This window comes from Leuresthes tenuis, unplaced genomic scaffold (assembly GCF_036924035.1).
Source record: "Leuresthes tenuis unplaced genomic scaffold, fLeuTen1.0.hap1 SCAF_15, whole genome shotgun sequence".
Lineage (NCBI taxonomy): Eukaryota > Metazoa > Chordata > Actinopteri > Atheriniformes > Atherinopsidae > Leuresthes > Leuresthes tenuis.
Window position 1 is genome coordinate 23,650,281 of NW_027325369.1, and position 19,888 is coordinate 23,670,168.

General features: G+C 41.3%; 1 protein-coding gene across 3 annotated transcripts in view; it reads right to left on the bottom strand.

Annotated features, from left to right (window-relative positions):
• Window positions 1-19,888, bottom strand: part of eml5 (EMAP like 5) — a 37,366-nt gene that overhangs the window by 7,389 nt on the left and 10,089 nt on the right. For 2 of the 3 annotated variants that reach the window (XM_072365419.1, XM_072365418.1), the window contains exons 3-28: window positions 19,459-19,557; window positions 19,020-19,088; window positions 14,610-14,795; window positions 13,898-14,033; window positions 12,648-12,849; window positions 11,595-11,732; window positions 11,231-11,487; window positions 10,912-11,124; window positions 10,655-10,822; window positions 9,576-9,682; window positions 9,359-9,477; window positions 8,643-8,829; window positions 8,432-8,537; window positions 7,989-8,082; window positions 6,298-6,398; window positions 6,010-6,203; window positions 5,632-5,743; window positions 5,359-5,486; window positions 4,272-4,413; window positions 4,029-4,181; window positions 3,229-3,360; window positions 3,023-3,111; window positions 1,180-1,356; window positions 815-1,016; window positions 608-734; window positions 344-358 (exon numbers count right to left, since the gene is read on the bottom strand). In XM_072365419.1, coding sequence (XP_072221520.1) covers window positions 344-358; window positions 608-734; window positions 815-1,016; window positions 1,180-1,356; window positions 3,023-3,111; window positions 3,229-3,360; window positions 4,029-4,181; window positions 4,272-4,413; window positions 5,359-5,486; window positions 5,632-5,743; window positions 6,010-6,203; window positions 6,298-6,398; window positions 7,989-8,082; window positions 8,432-8,537; window positions 8,643-8,829; window positions 9,359-9,477; window positions 9,576-9,682; window positions 10,655-10,822; window positions 10,912-11,124; window positions 11,231-11,487; window positions 11,595-11,732; window positions 12,648-12,849; window positions 13,898-14,033; window positions 14,610-14,795; window positions 19,020-19,088; window positions 19,459-19,557 — 3,653 coding nt within the window. The remainder of the gene's footprint in view (window positions 1-343; window positions 359-607; window positions 735-814; window positions 1,017-1,179; window positions 1,357-3,022; window positions 3,112-3,228; window positions 3,361-4,028; window positions 4,182-4,271; window positions 4,414-5,358; window positions 5,487-5,631; window positions 5,744-6,009; window positions 6,204-6,297; window positions 6,399-7,988; window positions 8,083-8,431; window positions 8,538-8,642; window positions 8,830-9,358; window positions 9,478-9,575; window positions 9,683-10,654; window positions 10,823-10,911; window positions 11,125-11,230; window positions 11,488-11,594; window positions 11,733-12,647; window positions 12,850-13,897; window positions 14,034-14,609; window positions 14,796-19,019; window positions 19,089-19,458; window positions 19,558-19,888) is intronic. The other variant, XM_072365417.1, reaches the window with a different exon arrangement.

Genomic DNA, 19,888 nt, shown 5'->3' on the forward strand with positions numbered 1-19,888 from the left:
CGTTATTTTAAAAGGAACTACTAACATGTGTGAATTATTATTTCTTCTGATTTAATATGTGGGGTTCATTATTTTTCCCCCTGAGTCCTTTACCATTAAAACCACCTGAAGGGCAATCAATTCAGAGTCTGTTGTGCCAGATAATTTAAGTGGGCATTAAGTAGATTAGAGGAATCATTTTAATATCTTATACATCATCAAGGCCACAAACTTTGAAAATCTGCTTTAACTTCGTCAGTATTGTCAAATTTTTTACAGTAACTATACATTTTTTTGTTTATTGTATGTCTTCATCTTTTTCTTTTCTCTGGCAATGTCAGCGTATATGACAACAAGAACTTACCTCACCACCCCTTGTCTTCATGTGGAATAAAAGAGCAGGATAATGAGAGATGGACAGCCATTAAAGGAAAGAAGAAGAGCAGAAAAGGCGGAATTATTTCAAAAGGGCAGCGACAGGATGGACTTTCACGCAGGAAAAGAAATGTTGTCTGAAGAAGGCAGCTTAGGCTTCTTCTTCTTGGCACACATTGGTGTTAATGTATACTGCTCAGGATCGTCCCTCTGAGCAGCTGGGAAGCTGTATCACGGTTTAAACGGCAAATACCTTTCGTCGACGGAGGGCTCCTTCAGCTGCAGGTGGGGCTTCACTCCGGTCATTGGTCGCATGTTGGTGGATAAGGCCTTGATGGTGTAGTTGATCTCATTCTCCCGTGTCACATCACTGTCGTAACCTAGTGAATGACAGAAGTGATAATTACGATGCATCAATACAACTTTCTGACAAGTAAAAGCTAAGAAGTTCATCTCTTGCCTCCATCATCCTCGCTCTCAATATCCGACTCCTCGCTGTCGCACAGTTTGAATTCCCGAAGGCTCTCGGACTCATGGGCCCAGATCATGAGGCACGTGTCAGTCCCACCCACCGTCACCAAGAGGCCGTCGTCGTGGGTCCATCGCACATTGGTAACATGTGTGCTATGGGCCACGTAGCGTTTGAACTTTGCATACTTTCCCTGAGAGGGAAGACCAAGATCTATTAATACTTGTGATAATAACACAGTTATTTATTTTTGTTATTATGAAAAGTATTAATTCACAGAAACATTCGCAGAAATCTCAAACTTTTCATTGAGTCAGGAGATGTGCTAACACGATAAGAAAATCATGAACCCTTACCTTGACAGGGTATCTGAAGAGCTTAATGTATCCAAGGTCATCACCTGTTGCTAGCACCCTCCTGTCATAACTAAGGCAGGCAGCAGTAACCTCAGTGACCTCACTGATCACAGGCCAGGCGCCCTCAATGGACGTCCCAAGGACACATGTCCATGTGCTCCAGTCAATCTTCTCCACCTGAACCAAGTCAGTCAGTAAAGATTTGTATATGTAACCATTTACGAACTGATTCAAAACAAAAGCATTGAATGTCAAACAAACTTAACAGCAACCTAACATTTCAGAAAAACACCAAATGTTCCATTAAACTCTTTAATCGAAGGGAGGCAGCAGGATTTTTCTGCAGTACAAGCTGTCGATCACTGGCTGAGGCACAAGTCTGAAGAATTACAACAAACTGGATGTAAATGTTTCAAAAGATGAAATGTGTCTGACCCTGGAAAAAAGATGTGACACCCAAACTACACATTAGAAATGAAACAAATAGTTCCAACATTCGCTATCATGCTGATAGACATGCTGAGACTTGGATGATAAGACTGATATCACTGTCATGGCTGTCTGCTAAATACAAGGTCATGACTACTGGATGTTTCCAAAAGAGCCAAACTGAAAATTCTAGTTGAAAGCTCTTTTTCCTTCCCTCACAAATCCATTTATTTGCTTGTTTTTATGATTTGTTCAGTTGCAGGTTGAAAGAGGGACCACACTGATCAGTATGAAGGTATTTCTTTCAGGTCAAGTTCCATGTGCAGGTAAGATATAAGTTCACTACCTTTAATATTTCATACAAAACTTAACAAACATGCAAATATGTGGGCTGTGTGCCTGTAATTGAATCAGCTATGCAGTATAAATACACGTGTAATAAGAAATTGTCCTTTCTAAGAGCACATTCAGCCAAAGGTGAATAGTGTCCTCATCCCTTCCATTACCAGTAATATAAACATTAAAATGTGACATACACATTTTGAAATGACAGAGTTGTAGGTATTCCTGAGAAATTTGATCTGATGTGAACGTTCAATCAATGTCTTGGAAAAGTCAGAGGAAAAGGAAAAACTTCCCATGCAAATATATTCTGGCTTATTCTGACCATTTCACCAATGAACCCAGTATTTCTTATAATCTATTTTCAACTGAAAAATATTGACTGGGTTAAGTGGCTTAAATAAAGATCAGAGAAAGGGAGATACCTGGTTTGGATGAAAGGTGCGGGCAGCAGTTGCCTTAGCTCAAGGCAAAGCTAAGCTAACCAGGTGTTGGAGCCTGGTTCTTAAAGAAAATGGATGTTTGCATTATATTTGAACATAAAGGGGAACTCTTACATCAAAGGACAAACTCAAGTTATAGAAAAATAATAACACAAAGTATGGATGTCTACACCAACCGTCTCAGTAACTGAAACTGATACTTGTCAATATGAAGATGAAAACAACGTGAGCCAACTGAAAACAAAACCATATAAGACGAGACAGTCTTAGCCTGTCAATGTGCAGCATGTATTAATTGCACAACTGTGTGATGAATGCAAGTAAAATACAAAGACAAATGCCAGACAAAGATGTGAACTCCACTGAGACACAACATAACATTATCTATAAATTCTGACCCTTATTTTCTAAATGCTCTCTGCTTCACAAGGTGCCTGAATCACATAATGTATTAAAGCGATCATAAACACTATCCCACTTCCACCGCCCAAATTAGACTGATGCTGGTGAAAAGTGGGCCGTGTTAATACTTCACTGCCCTTCCCTGAGTCTGCGCTGATCCCGAGGGGAAAATGTGGGCCAGTGCCGCCACAACGGCGGCTGCTCCTATGCTATCTCGCCCTGCTTACCTCTGTAGCTGGGATGGTCTGTCTCTTCCCACGCGGAGCTTCGAAAAAAAACTGTTCTTTTGCCACTGTATTGACTTGGAGTAGCTTTCCTGCGAATGAATCAGCCAAGTGGGTTTTAGTGTGGTGGAAAATAATTTCAGCCTTATCTGTAATTCCTTAATAAACAAAGTGATAAAAAATAATTGTACTTAAGGAAGCACTTTTACCTCTCTTGTCCCAGTCCAGATGAGTGATGTAATTGAGGCATCCTTTGCACACTCCCACCCGTTTGCTGCTCATTACATTGTAAATATCCACAAAACTGTCTCCTGAGGCTACTGCGAGGTACTTCCCAGCTCCTGAGCCAACAAGAGAGGATAAAGCATCAGTTATTCAGTAGTACATCTTTGGTCACCTACGGATGAGTTACTTTATATTGACTCAGGTGATCCCCTGACTTTTCAGCCATGCCAGCAGCAGAACAAAGAGGAGTATATCAATCTACTTGATGAACTTCCTACAAAATACAGCCTGAATAAAGCTTAAAGATGAATAAGAAGCATAAACATGCCAGCAGTAAAACATATGATCCTTGAATTTAACTCATTCCAACAATGTCAAAACTCACTTTTTATACAGGGACTTTAACTCAAAGAAGAATGCTTTCAGTAATGAGAGGTGTTCATAGGTGTTAGGTGGAGAAACAGGATCCCTCTCATTGTAGATTAAGGTTAAGTGTCCGGGCGCAACAGAGTTTAGTTTCAAAACTGTGACTTGGTCCACCCCTACTGTTTCTCATTCCTCTCTTGCTGTTTCTCTGTCTGGCCTTATTACAGAAAGGCATTAATTTGGGTCAGGCCTGCAGCAATACCCGACTCACAGCGGGAGGGAAACATTCATATCTGCTGAAATTCAGCACACCTTCCAACATACTGAAATGCTTTGGAGGGCAGATGGACCTTAGAGGTCTTTTTACATCTCAAATTAGTTTTGAATTGGTGGAGAATTGTGGACGTGAACCACAGACCTGGGGAGAACTTGATATCTGAGATGATGTCCTTGCGGTGGTGGAAGGACACCAGGTCCTCCAGGGTGTCTGCGTTCACAATAAGGAAACTGCCATCGTTCAGACCAACCGCTAAGGCTTTTCCATCAGGGGAAAAGCAGCAGCAACGCCCACCTGCGTAGGAAAAGGTTTCTGTTAAATCCCTGAAACCAGCACACTTCCTGACAGAAAACACACTGATCTGTCAGTGTAACAGTGACTCACCTTTCCTGAGTTTGCGTACAGCCAGCATGCAGTGGCTGGGTGAGAGGTCCCATATGCGCAGGGTTTTGTCATCACTGACGGTGGCACAGAGAGGGAGATGGGGGTGAGTGGCCAGGCCCCACACTTCACCCTCCATGTGACCCTGCAGACACATAGAAAAGCGTAAATATTTTATATGCAGTAGCTAAACTCAGTCTAAGAACAGCTGAACAGACGGTACTTTTGTGCAGTCTTTCATAATTTTCAGCTTTCCTTTACTGTTTATAGATTCCACTTTTCCTGCATTACAAGTTACATTAATGTAGTTTTTATCAATCTAACATAGTTACCTTGTTATCCTGTTAGATATAAACTGTATAAACAGTCCAGAACAACCTTTGGCTCTGGTTTCTCATAAATTGTGCTCATCCATCAGAATGTGCATCTAAAGAGCAATCAATAGTTTATTCTGTCTGCCCACAATCAAAACTGAGGAACCACTTAACTAAATTAACAATTTCCCCATTGAGTGGCAGTAATTCATCAGAGTTTATTACCATTTCCTGCGTAAATCTGCACTGCTTAGGTTGTATGCTTAAACCTGTTAACCATCTAACAGATATGCATCTACACTATGACTTGATTTACAAAGTGCAACATGCTGTTTAGCTCTCAGGTTAAATTTTTGCCACCATAAATATTTCACACAGACTGTCTCTGGTAAACGTTCCACTTTCTTTCTGGCACACCAAGAGTTTTTAGATCAGTTTACCTTCCAGATAGCCTCTGCTATTTATTCATTTTGACACAGTGTAAAAAAAAGAAAATGAACAGACTTTAAATTAGCTTGGGATGAGTATTTAAAGATACCACAATGAGAGACATATGAGGTTAATGTAATCTTCACTAAGATTGCCTCTCAACACAACACCAGGGAACACGGCTTTACAACAATCCTCCCAGGATGAAATTCACTGCAACTTCAACCTGCTCAACTAATAAGATGAGCTGCCAAATCCTTCCTCATCCTGTTGGAGATAAACTGGTATTCAGCACAGAGTCTGATCTAGTGTATAAGTAGATGTGCAACATGATTTCCTGCTCCCACCTGGACCAGCAGAGTGATGGGCCCACTCTTGTCCACTTCCAAAATCTCGCCATTTTTAGTCCCCACCAGAATGTGGCCATGGCCCAGTGATATGGCACGTATGGAGGGATTGTCCTCCAACAGCAGCCCTGCAGAGTTGATGATTCACTCAGTTTAAAGCAGAAAACAAGAGCCAAGCTTCCTTTCAGCAAAAAGTAATAAGTGTTATAATGGATTTATGATGTAAATTGAATATAGAAATCATCTAAAGACCTTGGATCCAAGGACCTTTACCTTTAGAACCCGGAGCTAGGACTGCTCTCTTGATGGCGTAGGTTTTGAGGCATCTCTCAAATGTGTCATCCCACAGAGCTACTATACCATCTTTTCCTCCAGTCACAAATCCCTACAGGAGGAAATGTTGTCACAGTTAAAGCTGTAATTATGCCGTATGCAGCATATGCTGTAATTATAATTATATCTGTTTGAACATGCCACTGTCGGAGCACATGTAATAGCACCCCACTCACTGTAAAAAGATGACTCTAATAACTGATCATGACAGAAAACACCAGCTCATGAGTTATAATATCTGAGACAGGCATAATTATAGGGAAAATTATCAAAAACTACAGTTAGAATAAAAAAATAGATTTTGGCTTTGTGACTTACCTTTTCTAGAGCATGCATGCTGAAAACAGGGCCGTCATGAGCTTTGACAGTCTTCATCAGGAACATATCCCTCCAGATGCAAATGTCTCCCGTGCAAGTGCCTGAAAACACCATCTCCTCCGACCAGCCATACACAGCACACATCATAGTCTCTGTCTTCCCCATGTTCCCCTTGCGCCCAATTAGACCACCACCTGAAAGAGAAGCAGACAGTGAGATGTGTCACAGCTCAGCCAGAGTTCTGCTTGTTAGAGCCTAATTCAGTCAACATAAAAACTCGGGTCTCACCGGCTTTATGCCAAAACTTCATGTGTTTTACACCAGCAGTGATGAGCTTGTCGGGCAGGTAGGTGTTTATTTTAACAACAAATATCTTGTCCTTGCTTCCTCTGAAAAACAAGCAGCAAATCACAAAATATCCCCATAAATATTCAACAAGTATATTATCTTTGTCCAGCATCGTATATTTTGTTCATTTTTACTTCTTGGTCTTGAAAGAATTAAGCTTTTATTTCAGCTATATGATTTTTAGTTTGTCATAATAATTGTAAAGCATAATATGAATGGAACGGACAACCTGTGTGCTGTTTTTGTGATATTTTGATTGAACTGGTGACACGATTTGGAGGTTTATGATTTGACAAGAGGTTCAGCTTTTCAGAAATTGTTGTTATGAATGAATAATCTTGTTTAAAAAATAGAAATTGTTCTTGAACTGTGAAGTGACTGCCTGCAATTTATGGACTAAATCTACTTAGAGTATAATTTTTGATGAAAATGATCAGTTCTGTGAGCTAGAATCTTCTTGGTTTGCACACTGCAACATTAAAAGAGAAAACTTACAAGCATAAAAGGTTGCTGATTTAACAATTCAACATATGTTTTCAATGTTTAAGTGTCACAGTTTTCCTTTCTAATAACCTTGTACAGTACAACTACAGCTTGTGCTTTCTCCATTTTTTGTCCTCCTCAGGCTCATCCTGTCATTCCCAACCAACTTCAGCCAGCTATAGATGAGAGAATGGCACTGTACAAGCTGGCTTTGTCAGGCCCCATCTCCCTCTGCCCACCTCAAAGCACTGCCCACCAGGGTCTGCAAAGGAGATTAGAGCTGCTCCAAGCTGTCCCTGAGCTGCAGTGATCCCATGGCACACAACACGCAGAATAACTACTTACAATACACTGCTCCAAAGCAGCCAAAGAGGGATTTTCAGCTGAATAGATGAGCATCAACCTACAAAGCAAAAACAGCTATTTTTTCTAGAAAAAGTTTTTCCAGTTAGTGACCGCTGGTTTCTCCCAGTTTCCTGATTCAATCATTTGTTCCATCAGTTTGTTGTGAACAATCTGACACCTGTCATACTTTGATGAAATTCATAATTCAAGTCTGGTAAGTAATCCAGGTGCTTCAAATTTATGAGCCTGGTGAGTGTGTCCCATATCTGGCCGCATGTATTATTTGTCATCCAGTGTCTCTAGTGGGACAGAAAGTCAGACACCTTTATACGAGATCTGTATTTGTTCTTTAAACTGATTTGATTGATTTTTGCAAAACGTTTCCTGGTTAAAAAAATCTAATCTGACATATCAAGTAGCCCAGACTTGCCAGGTTAAGATCCTGGTAGATAATTTAAAGCTACTCTCCTTAATCATAGATCCACAGCCAAGACCCCAAGGCAAACTCCTACTGAAACCATTCCAACACAGGCAGGGCTGATTTTTACAGAGGAGCAGCCCTTTAATACAGAGAGTAATTCCCTTTCTTTCCACCCCTCCATCAATCAGCCTTCTGCAGCCAAGTGACTTCACTTTAGCTCTCATCCATAAATGTCCACTCTTAAACTGGTAGGGCTTAACGATCTGTACAATTAACAGGAAGGTTTGTCAAAGTATTCGGGATGTGTATGTGGCAAGTGCTGTGTGCTGAAAGGCTGAACTCCAGCGGTGTTAACATTATAATATAACTATAGTGCACCAACCGCATGGCAGAGAGCTTCTCCCCCTTTCTCCAGTCCCAGAGCACAATGGTGTGATTGTCATCCAGGCCAACCGATGCGAGCCGTTTGCCATCCGCTGTGGAGGTAAAAAAAGTTTTGCTCTCATTAGCAACATGAAGCATCCTGCTGAGCTTGATCTGCAGCAGGTGATTCGCTGACATACAGATCACTAACATGCTTTTGTCTGGGGCCAATTAAGAATAGAAAGATGAATGGTTTTACCCCTGTGCTGTCAGAGCGCTGCGACTCCAAGACAGCAGAGACAGATTTTGCAGAGGTGCCTTTAAATTGGTTGTCTTGTGAATTTACTTGTTTCTTTCATGTGTGATACAAGTTATTTGTTGCCTGTGAAAGCAGGATGTGTGAATGTATGCTCTGTCTGAGCGTGGGTTTTCAAACCACAGCTTAAAAAAAAGGCATGTTACCTGAAAAGTCCAGAGCGCACACCCCAAGCTGGTGAAAACCTTTCAACACAGACATAGGTTTTAATGTTTCTGTGTCCCATATGTGGACTGAGGAATCTCTGCCAACCTGAGGAGACAAGAATATTTTCACAGAATCTGCTACGTAATCTCACAAGCCTTCCTCCACTAAAAGGTTTTTCTGACCCAAGAAACCTTGAATCTTGGCAGCTACCTGGCCTGTTGCCACAAAGTCCTTCAGGGGGTGGATAGCCAGACAGAGGATGTCATCATCGTGGCCCATGTAGAAACGCTGAGTATTCTGCTGTCTGTTGTACACAACCCCGACAGCAGCTACATGGTAGACAATCTCCCCAGTCTGGGTGTAAAACAGGTTGCTCCTGCAGTCGTAACCCCTGTAGCTGCAAATAATACATCAGAGGATATGATGTTTTGAACATAAAACTACATGAAGGATTTTTTTGCCTCTTCAAATTCAAATCGCGATTCCAAAAAATGTTTGCATGTTGTGTGAAATGTAAATAATAACCGAATGCAGTGATTAGCAGATCTCATAAACCAGGCTTTTTCTCCACAACAGAACATAGAAATGAGAAATGAGTTAGAAATTAGACATTTTCATTTTCATGAAGATTATTAGCTCATCTTGAATTCAATCTTCCAGCTGTTTCTTACTTTTCCAGCCTTTTGCTGTTGCTGTCCCAGCTTTTTTGAGACATGCTGCTGCTGAGCTAATATCTCTCTCTGTCTCCCTTCAACATTGAGAGGTTTTCTATGTTCTATTGTGAAAAAAACATTACATTGTCTTTATTTACATTTTACACAATCTTTCAACTTTATTTGGGTTGTATATCTTAGAAAATTGGAATGGCTTGGAACACAGTAAAGTAAAAAAAAAGAAGATTCTGAAATAATTGAAAGTTGATCTACCCATGGATGAAGTGCAGCTTAATCCCACTGCCCGGTGCTCGTTCTCTCTTCTTCATGGCCGTAGCTCGATGTTTCTCTTTGCACTGTTCCTTGAGCTGAGGTAGATCTTCTTTATAAACCTGAGTCCAAGTGAAAACATATTTGATGCTGCTTAAAAAGACGTGATTTCTCAGGTGTTGTGTAAGAAAAGAGGAACTTATTTCATTCAATCACAAACCTGCCGTCTATACGTGAGCTGCGTCTCCTGCTCAATTTCTGAGTCCATTTCTGGCACGTCCGACTGGTCAGAGTCTGACTCTTCACTGTTAGAGTCTGCCAAGGTCTCTGCAGGCAGAAACAAGGTTATATCACAGCTCGCCAGTCAAATCCTCCTCTTCCACTTAATCAGACATACCCCTCTGAGATCACAGTTGAAAAAATAACAAAAAAAACCCCACTGCATCCAGCTTCAGGGGGAGTGAGGATAATACTCTGACATCTTCTATTTATTAGGCTGTCATGCTTCACAGTGACAACGCTCAAGACAAGTGTATAAAAATGCTGATGCAGCACAGGAAAGCCGTGCCAAGACGAGGCAATAAGCAGAGCTGGCAGCTTCAGGCGACTACTCACAAGATCCATTTGGAAAATTAAAAGGAAAGGCAGTTAGTATGTGGTGTAATTTCAGAGAGCACATCTGCACCCTGTCTCTTGAAAAATTATGACTTGGAAATGACAAAGCAATTATACTTTACCAGCTCCATTCACTTTTATTGGTTATGCCTTAATTAACGTGATGGCTGTTCCTTTGTAGCACTTTGTAGGAATGATAGTTTATTAAGAAGTACGGGCGGGGGTGGGGTTGGGGTACATTGCTCTCTGGTAGTTTAACACATCAAGTTCATGAGGCTGGTGTGTACAGAGTCCACATTATGTAACAGGAAGCCAGTCATACAAGCTCTTATAGGTACTAAATATATAATGACACATTCTGTCTTTTAATGAGTTTACATTAGCACATCTATCGTTGAAGAGCATTTGTCCCTTAAAGGAAAAAAAGTAAAGCTAAAGTAATTTAAATAAATTTGGCTGAACACAATCTTCCACTCACCCGAACAGCAGATTGAGTAGACATCAAAATTCCCCATCAGCATTATTTACTAAAGCCTAATTTGATAATGTTTAGTTGGCAGGAACCACTGATTTAGTGAAATAACCAATATCAGTAATGTAACTCTGCAATATCGATTGATCAGACATAAAACAAAGTATGTTCCCCATTACAGTAGTTATTAAATAGGGATTAGGTCATCTCACCTTGTGGTGCTATGTGCAGTGCCTCTTTCGACTTTCTTTCAGGAACAAACTTCCACTGGAACACCGAGTGATCTGCACCGCCAATAGTTATGACCCATTGGTAGTCATGTGACCATCTTGCGTTAGTAATGTGAGCTGAATGACCTAGATACTTTTTAAATTTTGCCCCTGAAATCGGGAGGAAAAACATCAGTTAAACAATGCAGAATAATTTCAAAACGCTTAGCTCTCTTTTTGGTATTCAACAATTAATTTACCCTTTTTTATACATGGATATCGCATCAGTTTGACTAATCCATAGTCATCAGCGGTGACTAAGACTTGATTGTTAAAGTTGGCGTCAACAGAGTTGATGTCATTTATGTCCGAGTACTTGGGCCATATTCCATTAACCTCAGGGCCCAACACACACGTCCATGAAGCCCACTGAACCAGCTTCAGCTCCTCCCTGTTGGTTACCTCCTTTCCACCTCAACAAAAGACAGAGTTTACCTCACAAAGCAGCTCTTTAAATCCTGAACAGAAGGAACAAAAATCTAAATCTGCTGACAGAGCAGTTGACGGCTTTGCACCTACTTGGCATCCTGTAGAAGAGCCTCCTGCCACTGCCGTCATTGGTCTGGAGGTATTTGCTGTCCGTGGACCAGTCCATGTGCGTTATGAAACTTGTGGAGCCGATGCACTCGCCCACTTTCTTGTACCTCTGCACCACACCATAGACGTCCACTGAGTTATCATTAGAGCCCACAGCCAAGTGGGCTCCATCAGGGGAGTACTTCAGCTCATGAATGGCCTCCTTCCTGTCCTTGATGTGAACCACCTCTGTCATATCTCTGGAAGGAGGAATGAATGAAGAGCTAAAATGGTCGCCAACTAAAGGAGCCCTCCATTTCACTTGGGATCAAAATCTCCCACTCGGCTTTTCAATTGCTTGACCCACCTAACTCTTAGAACGGTGAATGAGCCATCCTTCATCCCAAGCGCCAGGTGAATACCATCAGTGCTCACAGCTGCACAGCGGATCGGCTCCTCCATGTTGCAGCGAGCTATCAGAGCATGATCTATAAGGCTCCATATCCTTCAGATGCAGAAAAGCAGGAAAAATGAAGTGATATTTCAAAAATATCCTATATAATTAAATGAAGTAGTCCTAGTGTGAAGGAATTAAACTGCCGTAATCAAAAGAAATACAAAAATGTAAGAATGGCTTAATAAATTAATCAAAATGTTGACAAATGCTGAAAATAATATTTAATCAACTTATTTATGCAATAATTCATGTATATAGTTTGAAATGTGTGAATAAATTGATTTTCAACCAATTGAATTTCAATTAATTTAACTTTGAGTTTTATGTATAAATTACATTTTATTATATTCTATAATACAAATGTACTTATACATATTTACTGTATTTATCACTTCATTATTTTTTATTTACAATGGTTTAAAAGACAGACCCCTCATTTGCATTATGAAGCAGAAATACATATCAAACTGTTCATAAAGGAGATGGGGACCAATAGGTATAAATTTACAGAGATGAGTTAATAAAGAATATATTTTGAAATGAAAATGAATACATAAATAAATTCAAAATACATAAATATATTAAGGGAGATTAAAAGAGAGAAAAAGCAAAGAAACAAAACTGAGAAATAAATAAAGGGATAAAGTAATACATACATCAAAATGTGAATGAAATATTAAAAATTTAATAGCAAAGTAAATAAATTGGATTAAAACGAAGCTAAATGAATACAGTTGAAAATTGAAGCAGAAATATAAATTCTGTTAAAATCTCATGTGTGAATTATTGAATTGATTAACATTATTTATTTATTCATTCTCGTAGCATTTATTAGCATATAAATCTATTCATAGGGCTATTTATACTTTTTTTGTATGTATTTTAAAATATGGCACAATATGGTTGCCTGTAATCCCAACAGATGAGCTGTTAGTACTAAACGACCCAAAACTGAAGCTTCACCTGACTGAGCGGTCATCACTTCCCGTCATGGCCAGAGGCTTAGTGGGGTGCACAGCCAGCGCCCACAGCTCACCCTCACAGTGACCCTGCATGATGAGGAAGGGCTTGTTGCGATCATGGACCACCACTTCGAAGATCTCACTGTCCTGTGTACCCACGAGGATGTGATCCCCCCGCCAGCACACGCTGCGCACAGACAGCCCTAATCAAAACACACACACACACTAAAGATCAGGCAAAATCAAAAAATGAAACAAGCAAAAAGCTTGCCAACATAGGACGGACATGTGCCGCTTTTACAGTCATTACAGGAGACACAACAGGGATAATAAAGACAGGAGTGGTAATAGCCAACTGCAGGCTAAGACGGCGCATGTTTTGAAGCCAATCTGTAACTGAATCTGGGTAATACTGCAAGAGTAGGATGCAGGATGCATGTGCTGTACACACACAGTGCTGTGCAAAAGGTTCTTAGCCATCATGCAAAACATACAAGACAAAACTATAAGAACTACAAACATACAGCCAGAGCCTACTAACTGTAGGGTGAGGACAGGAGCATAGAGTCCGGCTACAGATTTCTGATCTAAACATCATGGAATCAGTCGGGGATTACATAAAGAGACAAAAGACAGCGACACAGACTAAATCTGCCATAGGAACTGAGGTAAGTTCTCCATGATGCTTGGAACAACCCACCTGCCAAGTATCTTAAAAAACTGTGCATAGGTATAACAATAAATGTAACGCTACTTTGGTAGGGATGTTCACATGAAATATCGATTTGATCAAGTTTTTTACAGCTCTCTGCACAACATAGGAACTTAATAATGTGCTTCACCTTTTGCACAAGACTGTAAATGAAGGTGAAGTCTGTATATGGTGTAAAAACAGCAACAGAGCTTGGACTTACTAACAACAAGAGGAAGAGAAGAACAGTATGGGGACTGCTACAAACAGACTGACATGGTTGTTAACTCCTCCCTCAATAACATTACCCACCTCGGCTATTGTCACCTCTAGCTACTGTTAGGTCCGAGATTATAAATAAAGGAGATGGGAGAAATGGACAACAAGAAGGAAAATGTTAGTAAGGTGAACATAACTGGAAGAAGAGTGGCTCTTTTTATCTGACAGTGTTTGTTCTGCAGAATTATACAACTCTTACAGTGTCTCCAGAGAACACAGTTTGTCTTGCAGCTTCTCTGTACTCTTGTTAAGGGAGAAAAAGGGAAGCAGTTTCACATCACCTTTATATCCTTGGTCTGTTTCCCTGAGATCAATGACAGTAATTGGTTTGAAGTTGAGATCCCACAGCCGGACGCAGCCGTCCCGGCCTCCAGTAGCGAAGCCCTCTTCACAAGCATTCATGCTGAAAATCCCTGACTGGAGGAAATGACAGGCTGTCAGTGAGGATCTGCACAGTAGATGAGCAGCGACAGAACCAGTCCCAGCTAGAACCCGCACAGTGCTGCAGCTCAGCCAGCCATTTATTTAACAGGGCTTTAACAATTACAAAGCAGCTACTGTGGCCTCACGTTAAGACCAAACTAAGGAACAGGATTTGCCATATTAGCTTTATTATTACTGGAAAGCTCTACTGGTGGTCTCATTTGTCTTACAGGTGCAGGATGTATAAGCAGGCCCCTTGTTGAGGGATCAGAAGCATTTGGTGATACAAAAAGCTGCAGTGAACATGTACGGTAGTTATTATCCCTTCCCCCATTCGCCTACCCCCTTACCCAGCTGTTGATCCCATAGATATCATTTAATCCTGTGGAGCAAAAGGCTGATCCTTCTCTACTGAGCAGAATCAAATGAAGCAAGCATGTGGGGCTTCTAACCTGGTTAGGTTTTTTTTATATATATACTTTGATCCTTACATATATGTGACAACATGTGGGTGGGCAAAACCAGACAGCGTAAAAGAGCACATCAACATATCCTAAGATGTAAACATACCCCATGTGCTCCTTGAACCGTCCTCATCAGGTTGATCCCTTTCCACACGTATATGTCACCATTCAAGGCACCCGAATATGTGACTTCATCCTTGGCGCAGGCAAGGCAGAGAATGGTTTGGAGATCCCCAGTTTTGCCAAAAACGCCACGTTTGGGTGTGAGAGCATTACCGCATAAGCTCCAAAACTGCAAACACAGACAGAAATGGTGAAAGAGTGCTGTGGCTAATAATCCCCTGTGTAATCCTGTCCTGAAAGAGTAAACTGACAATTACAGAGAATTTGGAAATGAGCAAAGGTGAATAATAAGGTCGTGTGGTTTGACACACTCATTTAAACATAATTAGAAACAACACACAAGGACCTTGACAGAATGCAAAGTTAAACTCAATTCAAATGCCCCTTTCCAGTGTATGTGACACTAAGAGCTCTTGCTGGGGGTCAGTGCTGCAACCACCTGATCAGCATGCATAGACACAGACACACGGATGCATACACACAGGCTCATTATTTATGAACAAGGTCATTGGGATGCACGGACACGGCTTCGTCTGAGGGCTAAATCCATCTAACACAGGAGAAGAGAGACACTCTGTCTGCATGGAGATGAGATCACAGGGATGAAACTCTGAGAAGGCGTCTTGAATACTGAAGCATCGGCCATCGGCACGTAAAACAGACACATTTATCACTGAAAAGCAGCTGGAAAATGACACTTCTGATAGTACTTTATCTAATGGACCTGAAACGGGATTTATCTCCTCATGAGCTGGCATTACAGATATATGTTGAAATTTACCCTAATGTAAATATAGGTGTTGGTTTGCCTTTTTTTTAACAACACAGGAATTGTTGATAGGCAGCTTGAAGGCATTAACAAAATGAACAAATCAGCTCCTTGACAGCGCAGCCTGTCACACCCTCACTAACGTCGATCGCCTTGACTGATCGAGCTGCTGCGTGCTAACAGGACGGTACGATTATCAGAGAGAGGCATCACAAGCACAGATACAGCCCTGCCATCAGGCATCTAAAGGCTTGTTTCCTTCACCTTGACAGATCTAATCCACAGTGCCTAACTGACACTGTATGACTATCTGCATGTTCTGTTTGAGCTTGCATATGGGAGCGGTGCTCAAGGTCAGAAAGGTAAAATTATAGGAGAGTGTGAGCTATCTGGGAAGGTCTACTTGCAGGTGGACGTGTGTAATGTGCAGGTTTGCTGTCAGGGGGGTTTCGCCTGTTGCGTAAACAGTGGGGATGGATGCAGCGTGACTACACAGCCATTCCTGCCCACAGCTGATAAGGCAGTGAGGCACGAGCACTGGCTAATCCGTTCGCTGTTGAATTACGGAGAGGAGACGGGGATGCTTGAGGGGTTTAGGCACATACAACAGAACAGTTGAGAAGCAAATTCAAGCCCTGGTTACCAGTGCCACTTTCTCTAAATAACCCTTTTAATTCCTTCAGCATCTCCTAGATATTACCTGACAGTGACCATAACAAAGGATAAGTGGTCATTAGCTCAGTAACCTTTTTCATAACTCAAAGAAAGACCTTTGAAATGTAATTATCACACATAGTGCTGTAGCACATCCGCCACTGTACTGCGACAGCTTGCGCGCCAAGGGACAACAATGACCCTGAATGTTGTCAGACTGCTAACTGCTGCACCTGTAGACTGCTGCACCCCTCTACACAGGGTTGGTAGGTTTGCTGGAAATAGATGACCTTCAGGCAGTTTGCAACCATCCACACAGTGTCAAACTCAGCTCACCTCTGTCACACATCGGCAAATATCCCTTAACATTCTTACTAACCATTTCAAAAAAACATTCATACAGTTTAAGTTTGCTAGATATATTTTTTTCTTCTCTTCCCGAAGCATCCACCACAATTACCATCAAGCACTTAGTGTTTTTATTTGATGACATGAGGAAGTAATGTTGGATCATATTTTGTCCACAGTCGCTGATGAAAATCTAAGTGACATGACTGGCAGAAATCATATCCATAAACAATGTTTTTTAATTTTATTCACGTTACCATTTTCTTTACATTGTACTTTAATTCAAATCAAATAGACAAAACTGACTTTAGCTCATGAAGTATTTATTGGTAACCTAATATGAAGTGAGTCGACTACCTGTTTAGCTACTTTAGCTTATGCTGTGTTTTGAATGAAATTGTAGGAAAGCCCAGCGCTGCTATAAGTTTAGGAGCATGTGGAACGTTGTTGTAGTTATAGTGCAGGCTAACTTGGTGGTAAACCACATTTTCCACAGTGGTACTGAACTATATTGAAATATGACGGGGCTCTCAAATTTCCTGCACCGAGAGTGATTCAATTCACGTTTTTCACACCGATCCTTCCATCTAATAATGATTTTATAGTAAACACATTCATAATGCTCCCCCTCTACAAGAACATCTTTCCCTGCCTCTGCTCTGTTAAATGTAACAGTGCCTGTGCTCAAAAGCAACAGAAAAACAAGTGAACAAGAGTAGCTTTACTGGGAATTCAGATGCATTAATGTACCAGCTGAAGTCACCGTTGTTGAGCCATGGATCACATCCTTAAATTACATCTGCAGTGCTGCAGTGGATTACTGTGCAAAATAACATAAAGTTAATGAAAAAACTATGCTAAGGTCCAGAAAATTGAATACCACTGACTGTCAGTTACACTGAATAAAATCACTTCGCTGTACATTGTTGGAAACATTCAACAACATATCGACACTGGTCAAATTATTTTCAAAAAGTTTAAAAACAAAATGCTGCCATAGTCAGCGTGAGTCTATTTCTTTTTCTGAGCTCACTTAGCAAGACACGATTAAAGTAAACCAACAAAACAAAAGCACCGAAGAGGACCAGACAGATAGCAGCTTACTCCTTCAGATCAGCTTGTCTGCTTCACTGCATTTTTAAATTAGGCCCAATTCATTTTTTTGCACTTTTTGTAGAGTAATGATGCCCCCTGTTATAAAATTATATCCAGGCTGAAATTGTTTTTACTTGTTTCAGATTCTACATTAACATTAAGTATACATGATTGTCCTAAAAACTGTCTCAACCTGTGGTTAAAGATTGGCCTATTTCTAAATAACAGGTGAACATTGGTGGTTTTAATGACAATTCTACAGACCTTAAATAATAGAGCAATGACTGTGTACAATTTGGGTGACTGGGCATTATGGGGGCTAGTGGTACCACAGCCCTTAACTAATGAGCAAAAGTCAGATAGTCTGGAGATAATGAGTAGCCGTATATATGTGTCTGTGTGTGTGTGTGTGTGTGTGTGTGTGTTGGGTGGCAGAAGAGGAGCAAACTAAGGTCTTATTAGTCCTGATCAAATCAAAACACAACCCGTTATGAGGATCTGTGTGAGGAAGAAAGTGTCCTCGTCATAAAGGTTGTGTTTTCCTCAGCCTGCGAGTGAGTGGATTACTGGGGCTAAATCTCCTGCATGCTCTGAGTGCTATAATCGCTGAGCGAGCACAGGCCGGGCAAGCAGATATCACATGGTCTGCATGGTGAAGGCTGGGGAATTATGTGGGACAACTGCTGGATTGCATTGGCATCACAAAACCAGAATAGATGAAAGGGGGATAGGAAGAAGAGGAGAAGGGGAAGGACCGAGGGATTCAGCAGACACTGGGGGTGGGGAGCAACTACTGGATGGGATTTCAGCATCATGGCAATGGGGGAAAAGTTCAGGGCGGGGACTTACTACGACAGGGGAGGCAGGTCAAGCTGGATTGAGATAAGGGAGTCATCAGTGAGAAGTCAGACCAATGAGAAATAAGTGCAGTAGTCCTCCCTGACTGCATCAAACCCATTTGAGCATGCTACTCTGTTTAGCCTTGCAGAGCCAGGAGGCACATTTCCCATCTGAGTACGATTCATTCTTTTCCCAATGTTCTGGAAGTAATCCTCTGTGGTTCTGAGCACAACTACATATCCCAAGGGAGGACTTGGTGAAAACACCCTGCATTATCTCATTGATGATATATGTGCACCACTTTTGTGTGAAGAGGAGTGATATGGGATGGAAAAGGAAGTGGCCACAGCTGCAGTTTGCATTGTAGAGGATTTTCAAAAGCTGAATGAAGAGAAGTGAAAGGGAGGGAGACGGGCAGACTGGCACAGTCATGGTCCCCCATGAAAAGGCAACTTTTTTTTTTCTGCAGTGCAGATTTCGACAAATTTGAGGAGAGAGACTCTGAGTCATTGCCTGCCCTACTTATGCTAAGTGCTTAATAACCATGGACCCTGGAATAAAGTGAATTTGCATAAATCTATTTCAAGACTTTAATATGACTGTGAAGAGAAAACGGAGAAGAAAGCGAGAAAAGGAGACACAGCCACCAGTTTAACTGCAAGTGAAATGACCAGGAAATAGCTGTACCTTGATGTGTTTGACACCACAGCTTACAAGCTTGCTGGGCTGGTACAAATCCCATGATATGTCAAATATCTGTCAGGGAGAAACATGAAATGTATTAGACACTGGTATTACTGGAACACAACACAATACCCCAACTTTACACCTGAAGTCTGGACTTCTAAAAATTAAATTGGTTGCAAAAGGGTGAACTGAAAATTGTGTTTCCGTACTGCCTGTGTGTGAGTGGAATTAGAAAACAACAATTGCCTGTATTTCATCTTTTTAAAATTCCTTTTCATTAGCCGAGCACCCTCTCAGACAGGCTCTGGAAAGCGCACAATCAATCAGGCTTAACTTGTTTATGTCCCCAACGGGCTGGTGCTCCATCCCGCGTTTATAGCTAATTGAGGCGGTCAATACTGAGCTTGTGACGGAGACAGGGTAGGAAGAAAGTCTTTACCCTGTCTGTATGACCGGGAGCAGCTGCTAGAACCTTCCCTCTCCTCCAGTCCCACACACAGATTGTGTTTTTCGAGTCCAAGCCAACAGACACCAAACACTGCAAAAAGAGCAAAAACAAACGTATAAGAAATGGAACAGACACCTTTCTTACATTTACTATTGCAAACTTAGCTACTTCCACTCCAGCATGGTAGGCCTCAATGAAAGGCTAATAATGGCTACAGTGCAGAAAAGAACAGTTGTCCAGCCCCTGGCAATTCCAGTGAGCATATCTGAGTGCTTTTGCTGGAGGAGCCACCTATAGCTGACTGACTGAGTAGGCAGCATTAGCAGCAGTGGAGCAGAACAGAAGAGAGCAGGATGAAAATCATGAAACTCCTCTGCTCGGCAGCTTGCTTTGCATGTTTAAAGATGCCCTCTTTGCCCCC